The 11,154-nt window shown below is 34.0% G+C and overlaps 1 protein-coding gene across 1 annotated transcript; it reads right to left on the bottom strand.

Annotated features, from left to right (window-relative positions):
* Nucleotides 1–34: 34 nt before the first annotated feature.
* LOC132191271 (uncharacterized) lies at nt 35–5,059 on the bottom strand. The gene is made up of 8 exons (XM_059606215.2): nt 4,798–5,059; nt 3,380–3,877; nt 2,319–2,484; nt 1,398–1,692; nt 949–1,021; nt 790–880; nt 620–699; nt 35–517 (listed from the first exon to the last, which is right to left on the bottom strand). The coding sequence occupies exons 1-8, from the start codon at nt 4,882–4,884 to the stop codon at nt 206–208; spliced, it is 1,602 nt and encodes a 533-aa protein (XP_059462198.2). The 5' UTR covers nt 4,885–5,059; the 3' UTR covers nt 35–205.
* Nucleotides 5,060–11,154: the final 6,095 nt, after the last annotated feature.

The raw sequence follows: 11,154 nt of genomic DNA, 5'->3' as shown, positions 1-11,154 counted from the left end.
TGATGGGGTTGCGGTAATTCCACTTGTCCTAAAGTAAAAGGAAATATAGAAGAAAAACCTGCAAAGGGATTTCTTCCAGATTGTTATTATATTAAGAAATGCACTGCATAAACTCAAATTTACAAATGATATGGTATTTATACAGCCAAAACCCTCCCTTATGATGCCACCACATATGGCATTAATGAGTCTAATATATACAGAGTCAGCTGCCATGAATGGCTTCAACATCTCCTCTTTCACTTGCATGGTGGCGAGGATCTGTCTGAGATTGGTCTGCAATCAACTCATCTCCTCTTTCACTTACATGGTGGTGAGGATCCGTCTGAGATTGATCGGCAGTTTCAGTTGATTGTTCTGGCTGCGCCACCTCCTGAGAACCATGTTGTTGATTTGACTCAGAATGCCACCTTTTCCTCCAGTTCCATATCTCAACAAGAACAGAATGTCCACACATTGTAACTCCGAACCCAGCAAGTGTGGCAATAAGAACAGATAGAACGGACTGGATGTGAACCTGTTGATCCCAAACAAATATATGAGACACTAAAGAGAGAGAGAGAGAGAGAGAGAGAGATTAACAAGCCATGACATAATCAGTAATCAAAGAATCCCTTACCAGTGAGTAAAAAATATGTCCGAAGAGAACTACCAGACCAAATTGAAAGGCTGCATAAACCCAGACATATCTTCTGTTTACTAAACACAAATTTCACAGGAATCAGTATAACTCTCAGATGACAAGATCCAAGCACAAAGGATTGATGAAATACAGAAAACACAGCCTACCCATTGTTGTGGCTGTCATGGATGCTAGAAGACCCAATATGCAGGAAAATGGGAGAGATATAGCTATTGCACCGGATCCCAATTTTGAAATCTGTCCACATGATGATATTAGGAACTCAGAAAGCTGGGAAGATAGCAGTTGGAAGTCACTAAACTTACCAGTAGCTGCTCTAGAAAAGAAAAATAAGCAAGCATGCTGACAATAACAAGAACTGGAATATCCTGCCATATCCTGAAAAAAAAATTGCATTAACTTTCAGTTATATTATCCTGGAAGATGATATTAAACAGAGTTTAGGCATAAGTTACAGACCATTTAATTTGGGATCAAGTTAGAGATGGCTAACAACAAAGCGATTCAAGTCTTTTCAAATTGTTTACTTGTCAACTAGACTTAAACCTGATTTAGAACGAATTGCTCAATAAAGGTTTTGAACTTGTAGACCTAAGTATAAGACAAGGTAAAAACTAAATACAAATCGTCTTTAGTTAAATGATGAATATTTGTTTGGAGAAGTAGCAGGAAAATTACAAAATAGATGAAAATGGATAGACAAATCAAGGATATCCTTTCCCTCCGCAATGCAGAGTGGAAAATTTATACTTGCCTATATCTAGCAACCTCAGCTTGCTGACCACTCTCTTGCCAGTTAAGAGCCTGAACAGTTTGAATTCGTAGAAGGGTGACAGATAGGTTCTGAACTTCTTGCTTGCAAACATCACATATTTTATTACCTTTTATGCTAAACCATTTTACAGCACATTCTTTGTGGGCCAAAGCAAGTTCGCCTTTGCAGCTACATTCCATCTTGAGGGACTCGGCACCCTCCCCCAGTTCAACGAGGCAGATTCTACAAACAGCTTCTTCTTCAAGTATATTTTCACCCTCATCATCATTTCCATCTGAACCACAAGACTAAGATAAGGCATAGGTTGGTTATCACACCTCACAAAACAGAGAAAATCTGAAACTGCAGGCAATTCATTTCCTAACTCGTGGTTTGTGGATGATTACCATAAGGATTATACTTGTGTCAAATGTATAGAACAATATACCATGAATCCTGATAAAATAAAATAAAATATACAAAACAACAATTTATCAATCAAGTCTTTCATAGGGCCACAAATGTACTCATAGTTGGACTTTTTATACGAAGACAGCTCTGTCACAATGTGCCATGAATCCTGATAAGGCAGCAAAGAATTAGATTTGTCATGTTGTTAAATGTATATGCTACTTTTTGGTGCTTTTTGGTGAACCATATCGGAGTTAATGTCTTGCTGCCATTTCTGGGATTTGGAGTTTGATAACAACCTGCTGAGTTAACTTTGGCCAATTCAACCTGCAAAGGCCTTCTATTGATTTTCAAATAATGTAGTTTGGACATAACAACTATGAAGATGGGGAGTGGGGAGGAGGTTTTATAATTTGTGGACATGCGATCAAGAATGATAAGATAATAAGTTTACAATCCTTTTCCTGTCAGGGAGAGAGAGAGAGAGAGAGAGAGAGAGAGGAAATTTACCAATATCATCTTCTAGGGATGGGTTTGCCATTGTCATGACAGTCCCCTCAGCCTTTTGTGGAGTGGCGGGAATTACGCGAAAACCACCACGTACAGATAGGCTTCCTTCTTTGCAAAGCTCAGGAACTGAATGTGAACGAGACATAGGTCGCTGGGCCCCTCCTTTCTATATAGCGAGCAATTATGTAAGAATGAACAAGTGGAAAATACATTGGAGGTACATTGAAATGCCAAATTATGACGTCAAACAAGTAAATAAGCTAGTTAAAAGAAAATAAATTAATAAACTTTTCACAAATGGGAAGAAAATGTTCTACATTGGTCTGAGGTGGTGGAATATATAGTACAGAAGATGACGGTGAAGTCAGGAAACAGCTTGGCACACTGCCTGCCTTACCAACCATAAATGTGCTCAACAAATTTAAATTGTGGAAGTTACTTGGATTTATGAATGACAAAGAAGTTTGGCGTCGACCTTAGATACCATCAAATTTCAGCGAGTAGAAAAAATTTAAGCATGTTAATGATAAGAATACAAAAGCCTGAATGTCCTGAAATTAGAAGATTTGCAAATAGTTCAAGGGTTAAATTCAATCAACAGAGGCAACATTCAATTCAATCACAAACTATGTGCTCTGTCACTGATCTCCACAAATTTAAATGAAAGACAAAGAACTTTGCTGTTGGCCTGGAATACCATGAAATTTCAGCAAGCAAGTAAATTTGACTAAGTAGTGAAACTGAAGCACGTTTACAATAAGGTTACAGCAACCGATGTCCTTAAATCATGAAATTTGCAAATGGTTCAGGGTTTAAATGTGATTTCACAATATACTTGAGGCTAATCAAATAAATTTTTACATCTACAAAATAAATTTGAGTTATAAACTTTCAATCAAAAGTATAAGATGCTGGATTGGGACCTCAAATACATATTACAATTTTCGGTCACAATAATGCTTGCCATCTATCATGTTAATTCGTAAGAGAACCCAACGTGGTTATTTAAAGTATTCAACATAAAGTAATAGTTCTCAAGCTAGCAAGTGGCTGATACTCACAACAGAACTTAATGGACTGGTCATATTCCCTCCATGCATAGACTCTGGATTTGAGTGAGCAATTGGAGTTCCAGGTACAGATGATGCTCTATTCATTTTTGGTGTGAATAGCTTTGTAAGAGACAATGTCCTTGAAATCCGACGCTTCTCCCATATTCTTGTAGGTGAATCTCCTAGTGCTATAATAGCTTCCTTCTCAATGTCTGAAGTGCTACCCTGACGTTTGAAACTTAGTTTTGGAAGAAGGCTTTTTATGGTTAATTTAGTTTTTGATGGTGAGGGACCTGGGGACCAATTAACTTTTGCAAAGCTAGGGCTGGGTAATGGGGAAAAATTTACTCTTTTAGGAGTGCGACTTGGTGTTTGAGGCATGTTTATTCTGACATAATCCTCCCTGGCATCCTCAATAAATATCGTTGGTTTTTCTGATTCAAAGTAATTTGGACTCTGATGGTGACCAGGTGGGGTTTCTTCAACTATTTCGGTTGAGTGTTCAACCTATGAAAGCAGGAAAAGAACAAAAAAAATCCTTGGATCAGCAGAAAAGCAAATCACTCATTTAGCTTTTGTAATCAACCAAACAGTAACACAAGAATGTCAGCAAGCATAACATGTCTCATACATGGAGAAATTACAAATGACCATTGAGATGCATCAGTCAATTTAATTTGTCCCAAATGACAACGCTGCAAATCATTTAGGAAAGACCAAAGGGCCATGAATTGCTAAAATGTGAAATATTGACAAAATAATTTTTCCTTTTTAAATTTATGCCCCTGTATAAAGCAATATAGAGATGCAGGGTTCATGTGGATTACCCCAAATAGTCAATGAGAAGAAAGAAAAGAAAAAAAAACATAGTTTTTCTGATGCATGAACTAATAAATATGACACATCCAGCACAAATTCAAGTAAGAAAAATCTGAAATAGTTCGATCACCACTTATCCCAAAAGCTTAAGCTTATAGGAATGTATGAATTTAATCATTTAATTATATTTTAACAGAAACAACCAGAACTTACATTTTGCCTTAATTTTGAAACATCTATGGCTTCAATCCTTAGAAACCTAAATTTGTCAGAGAATTTAAAGAAGACCCACTAATATATATGTTGTTTAGCTACGTTCAACTGGAGAAGTGGAAGAAACAACACATGAAAAGAATGGGACACATAACAAACTACAGGATCCACAAGTACGAGAGAAACAGAGGAAATTGTAATTTATGATAAACGAAAAAAGAAAAAGAAAAAAAAGAGGATTCTGGGATATGGATAGTCGGATACCAATCCCAAATTAGTAAAAAAAAGCAAACCCCATTTCCAATTTGGTGAGTTGAAGCTATGAATTTTAGTAGAAGCTAAAGAAAAGGTAGAGACAGAACAGAGGAGGCAGCAGAGGAACCAAAACAAAGGACCTGTTGAGTAGGAGCGTCGTCCTTGGTGGTGGTGGTGGTGGAAGCGCTGTGATCCTTCAGCTTAGCAAAGGGTTCTTCATTCTCCATTTCCGGCGAAAGAATTTGAGAAGAAAAGGAGGGAAGAAGTGCAGGCTGTGAGGAAAAGCGAGAGCCAAAAACACACTAAAACCCTTTAGGGACCATAGCATTAGAGAAATCTGAAACAGCAGAGGAGGGAAAGTAAAGGAGATATGTGTGGGACAAGTGGCTCCTCAGAGTTCGAGGTGGCGAAGTGCAGGTGAAACTGGAGTTGTGTGTGTGTTCTTTCCTTTTGCATGGGCCCCTGGCTTCGGAGACGTGACGTGTCACATGGTCACACGGACAGGAACCCGTTTCGGAGACGCGACAATTTGGATACTTTTATGGTAGTTTTGAAATGTTTTTTTTATTCCTGATTTGAAAAAGTAATTTCATATCTTTTGAATTAGAATATTGTGGAGCCAATACAACAATAAAAACGTCAGCACATGGTTCCTAAGAAGTAATCCAATCAGTTTGGATTATACTTAATAAAGCGGGATTACTAATTTGAATCTTCTTCTTCATTTTTGTGCGAACATATAAAAAAATAAAAGAATAAAAAAGAGTTTGCCCATTTAATATTTTAAATTTTGATCTATATTAAAAAAGTATTCAGTGTTTTAATTTTTTTATGAGAAACTATCCACTAAAAAGTTTAATTGACCTCTAAAGGTATGAAGAATCACAGGTCATTAAGGACTAAATGGAAGAATCACAGGCCATTAAGGACTAAACGGCTTAACAGTCCGATGACCCATAGCCCCCTCCAACAATTAGGATCCGAGTGTACCATCCCCGAAGGGATGTCACCAAGCAATTGTTTCTCCTTCCGCTAGCTCAGCTAATCGAACGTCAACGCCAAACTACCACTACTAATAGATTGAGGGAAAGAATCTCCACATCAAGTAACGACTTGTTGGCGGGAGTCCTTCAAGCCCTAAAGAGATGCCGGCCTATACAACGAGCCATAATGAACCTCAAGTATATAATTTAACCCTTAGCAAAACTCTGCTAAAATACCCTTTTAAAGTACTCTTACTAACTTTGGCATTAGGGTAGCTTCACCAATGAACCCTTCTAACATTTTTTCTCTCTTGCAAAACTCCTCTTAAAAAAAAGGTAATTTTGAGGTCATTGTAGAGCTTTTTATCAATATTTTGAAATTTAAAAAAAGCAATAAAAACCATTAGAAAAAAGTATATTAAATTCTTCACATGCGTTGAGTTGATACCAAGTTCAAATAAATAATAATGGTAATAACAATAATGAATCCATTAAGTACTTTGACTATTGAGTTAAATGATAGAATTGAGGAATAGATAAGTGCGGGAGCGGGATAATTCCACTAAATACAGATGAAAAGGTCAATGTGGTTATGTTTCATTAGAAGAAAACGTGTGTGGGGGAATGATTTTGACGTTTTGATTATTTTTACTAAATTAAATAGTTTTAGAGCTTTTGAGAAGTATTTCTAAATTAGCGTATAAATATATTTCATTTTATCGAATATATTTATTTAATCGTGTTGACTTTTTTAACAAAAACAATTAATAAACACTAAACATATCAATTAGTTCCAATCATTAAAAGAAGCGTGCCATGTAAACTAATCATCACTCGCATAACTAAAGAATAAGAGAGATAATTAAACCAAGGTTTGGCTCTAAGAACATTCTTATCAAGCTCTTTAAAATTCCTCTAAATTTTATTTTGAATTTTTTTTTTTTTATTTAACTAGTCACTTTTTAAAACTACCAAATATCAAATTCTTTAAATATTTCTCTACTTTAACTAAATATTATTTTTTATTAATAAATGTAATTGTCATGAAACTCACTTACTTTGATTTCAAGCAAGAGATTTACCAAAATGCCACCCCAACAACCAAAATGCCACCACCCTTAATCTTTGATGGGTGGTGGTTTGTTTTAGCTTGTGTTTTTTTCTTTTTTGTTGGGGACCATTTGTAATTGTTTGATTGGGATGGGGTGTTTCATTGTTTGATGTAAAGAACTGAGTTCCAGCTTTCTTGTTGGTATAAATGGGCAGGGATAGACCCACGTTTCAATTTGGAGAGAGACCAAGGGCTAAATTTTTTTTGGAGGGGACCAATTGGTAAAAAAAAAACATTAATATTTTTTTTTTTGCCTAAATTTTTTTTCTTCTTATGATTGGGGGGGGGGACCAGGGCCACTTCCGGTCCCCCCTGGGTCCGTCATTGTGTATGGGTGTTTAGTTTGTGTTTTGAATGAAAATTTTATTCATTAAAATAATAATAATAATAATACTATTAAAAAATAAATAGCTTTTGCTATTGGTGTCTTTATATTTGGAGAAAAGTTAAAGCAAATGTTAAATTTAACTTTGGATAAAAAATTCGTTAAATGATGTTTTTTTGTGAATTTTGTTAAAAATTTAGAAAAATGTTAAATATGAAGAGTTTGACAGGGATGCTCAAATAGTGAAGGTGATTATATTTTCATCAAGTTTAAAGTTTAAATTTTTTTAGTGTAAATAATTTTTTAGAGCCACGCTCGTGGTGAAGTTGAGTCTTACATATTTCCTATAGGAGGCGCCTTGCACGGGTCTAAAACTTGTCTGTTAAGTATTAATACACGAAATAGATAATTAAGAGAGACAAAAATTTGAGGGGATTACTCATTTGGCTCTAAATATTTGGGTGTGTGCCGAATGCTAGCTTATTGACATTAAATATTTTGTATAAGTAACAAAATGCATGTCACTTCATGCAATTAGTATCAACTTTCTTTCTGTAATCATTACTAATGTATTAAATTAATGAATATTATATTTAAAGAAGAGACATGTGTGGTGTCATTTTCTTATTTATTTATTTATTTTTGTCTAAATTAGTTTTGAAAAGATCGGCTAATGCCTAATGGCCCCCTAAAAATGATCAAATTGTTTGTGTATAATATTTTGCCCCACGATTATTTATTTTGTGATAAGACTCACAGTTTATTTTGTTCCACGATTATTTATTTTTATTCCAAGATTTTTTATTTTATTAACTTTAAATTCATTTATGAGTACTTTTGTCTTTTAGGTTGAAAATTTTAGGTTCATGAATTTACTATATTTCTTTCATATGTATACTATAAACATAGTATATAGTATATACTTAAAGAGTGCACCCCATCCCAAAAAATAAATAAATAAATTTTTTTAAAAAAATAAAGAGAGCACCCCAAAAAAAAAAAAAAAATGATTTTGCTTGTACTTTTAGGGTTAATAACTTTTTATGGGAGTGGCCGAACCACCCCCAGCCACCCCCAAGGCCGGTCTGGGGTGTCTGAACTACCCCCAAGGGCCACGGGGGACCACTCCTTTTTGGTCCTTGGGGTAGCTCGGCCACCACCAGACCGGCCTTGGGGTGGCTGAGGTCAAATTGGGGGTAGTTCGGTCACCCTTATAGAATTTTTTAAATTGGAAGTGGTGATTCGGTATTTTTCAAAATCTAAAGTACTAGTTTTGTCATGTTTTAAAACCTATGGAAAAAAATTAAAAAACTTCAAAACCCAGGTACCAAAAACGTTATTAATCCGTACTTTTATTAAAAAAGTTTTGATGTATAATAAGTGAGTAATTTTCTATATCAAAATTAGGTTTCTCTCCACTTTTAACATCACAATTCATAAATCTCATATTTTTTTGAATGATTAGATTTGTTTCATTAACATAATTTATGAGGATTTGTGCAAAGACAATGCACCCATAAACCTTGTTAATTTGTGCCTGATTGTTTATTAATATATTTTATCGCTTTTATATATACGTAACTCTAACAGCCACCATGCATTGATTAATGGGCATCGGTGAATCTCCTCCATGGGCCCCGACTCCGACGGGATGATCCATGTTGTATTTCCCCCGGCCAGTTGCTTACGTAGTCTATATCCTCAGCTTTGAAAATCTCATTGTTTTTTCAGCGGAGGTGACGTGTACAAGATATTAATTGGATAGGATTAACGCTTAATGATACAAAATAGTAGTGCTAACTAACCGGATCATCTATGAAAATTATTAATCAACTTAAATGGGCCTATAATATAATATAATCTAAGTCAACTTCTGTGTAGATCAAAGAGTTACATCGATCCCTCTATAATTATATTTGAAAGAATTGTTTTCTTTTAATATTTATTTTGTTATAAATATATACAAGTGGCATGGGGGGTGTTGGCTAGAGAATGTCAAACAAGAAATAAATATTCCCAAATTATTGAAGTTGCGGACACGTAAAAGAAGGGTAGATTATTCTTTTTGTTTTTTTACTATTATTCTAGAGTGCAGGCGTGCTGCATGCAGCCATACATGCATGCATGTTCTGCCTTGGCTATATATATATAATTTAAGGCCAATTTTTTATTTTAATTAGGCCTAATTTTTTTTTTTCATAAAAATTTAAGGCCCCAATATAATAAGTTCATGGTAAAATAAGACCAATTAACCCAGAAAAGCAAATATTCTTATACTTAAAAAGAGTCTATCTATCTATGCATCCGAAATTATTTGATATTGAACTATCATTTTAACCCTACCTAACCACCCCCACTTTCTTTCCTTTCTTTTTCTTTTTCTCTTTTCTTCTCCACAGCCGACATCCTCCCCTCTTATCCCTTTTTTTTTTTTTTTTTTTTTTCACTCAATACAGAATGTGATGGAGAGAGATGAAGAGAGAGAAACATGTGTATCAATGAGGTAAAGATTCATAAAAAAAAAAATTGATTTTTTTTTTTTTTAATTTTTATAATGTTTATTTATGTGCTTGTTTTTTCTTGTGGGTTTTGTATGAGTTTTTGTTAATTTTTTTTTGGTGGGTTTTGTTTGAAATAGGTGTATCAAAGAGGCAATGATTCATTAAAAAAAAAAAAAAAAATTGATTTTTTTTATTGTTGTGTTTATTTTTGTAAGGATTAATAAAAATGAGAACTCTAAATATAATAATAATATTAAAATAAATATTATTTAATTAATATATAAATATTAAAAATAAAAAAGCCCCAATTAAAAATTTCGCCGTAGACTCCCAAAAAACATTGAATCGGCCCTGCATCCGGTTTGACAAAGGAACCCATGATTAATATGATCATCATCATTTCATAGAAAAATGTTAGCAATTAAACGGTCGTATCTAGGAACGGTAACAATTGTTTTTCCGTACACTTGTTGTGTATAGCAATGAAATAGGTAGGTATTTATCCATTTTTATTGCTAATGAATCTGGGATATGATTGTCGCAAAATCATGACAAGTTTTTAATTTAATATATTTATTTTACTAATGAAATCCTACTAGATATACACGGGTTTCACGATATATATATATATATATACATCCACCAAAAAGAGAAGAGATAAGTTAGAGAGAAAGAATTGGAAAAGAAAAATAATTAGTATCTCCTCCTATCTTATATAAATGAAATTTGACATTTGAAGTATGGGCTTATAATTTCACATTTGAAGTATGGGGGAGACATGGATCTTTTTTTGTCAGTGGGGCCTGGGGGGCCCAAAACAAATTTACATGGGCTCCCCCCAAATTCCAAAAGAAATTCTTGAGCTTTATAAGCCCAAACCCAAGCTAACCCCACCCAAAAAGGCAAAAACTTAAAAAAAAAAAAAACACATACACACACAAATTTATATGGTGATTTGGTCAAAATAATAATAATAATAATAATAATAATGAATTTTTTAAGCCGAAACTTAAAAGCTCCTATAGACTGGACACCAAAATTTTATTTATTTATTTATTTTAAAAAAAGGTCATACGAAGGACCGACTTAAAAAAAATTATATAAAATGGTCTCTCAAAACATGACATGTCACGGTTACACACATTTTTCAGTGGTTCTTTAGAACTTCCCTTCATGTTTGGTCAATTGACTATTCCATTTCTGAAGAATATAGCTTAAAGACTCCATATAACACATAGAAGGTGGGGGATTAAATAGGTGTTTACAAATATAATGTAGAATTTAAAAATTAAACATCACAACAATCACTCAATTATGCAGTACAATAGAGAATGAAAATTTTGCATCAGTGAAATAAAAACAAACCACAAAATATCAATCAACAGAAAAATTTTGGTAACGAAGTGAAAACCTATTGAGCACTTCAAAGAAAAACCATAACGAGGTGACAAAATCCAGTTTATCTATCTATTATAGAAGAATGATAAATTATAAGTTGTTCACACTTATAAAACATTTGTAGTTGACACATCATTGTACTAAACAAATGACCTGCTTGCCCGTTATTGCAATAATTC

The sequence above is a fragment of the Corylus avellana genome, chromosome 10 (genome assembly GCF_965113065.1).
Source record: "Corylus avellana chromosome 10, dhCorAvel1.hap1.2, whole genome shotgun sequence".
In the NCBI taxonomy this organism is placed as follows: Eukaryota; Viridiplantae; Streptophyta; class Magnoliopsida; order Fagales; family Betulaceae; genus Corylus; species Corylus avellana.
This window is presented reverse-complemented; position numbering and strand designations above follow the sequence as displayed.

What these genes read in the sequence shown, in the direction of transcription:
- LOC132191271 (XM_059606215.2), bottom strand. Translation starts at nt 4,884, where the DNA reads ATGGAGAATGAAGAACCCTTTGCTAAGCTGAAGGATCACAGCGCTTCC. An exon ending in CCAGTCCATTAAGTTCTGTT is followed by an intron (nt 2,485 to 3,379) that starts GTGAGTATCAGC and finishes CTCGCTATATAG; the next exon opens with AAAGGAGGGGCCCAGCGACC. An exon ending in GACATATTTTTTACTCACTG is followed by an intron (nt 518 to 619) that starts GTAAGGGATTCT and finishes TGGGATCAACAG; the next exon opens with GTTCACATCCAGTCCGTTCT.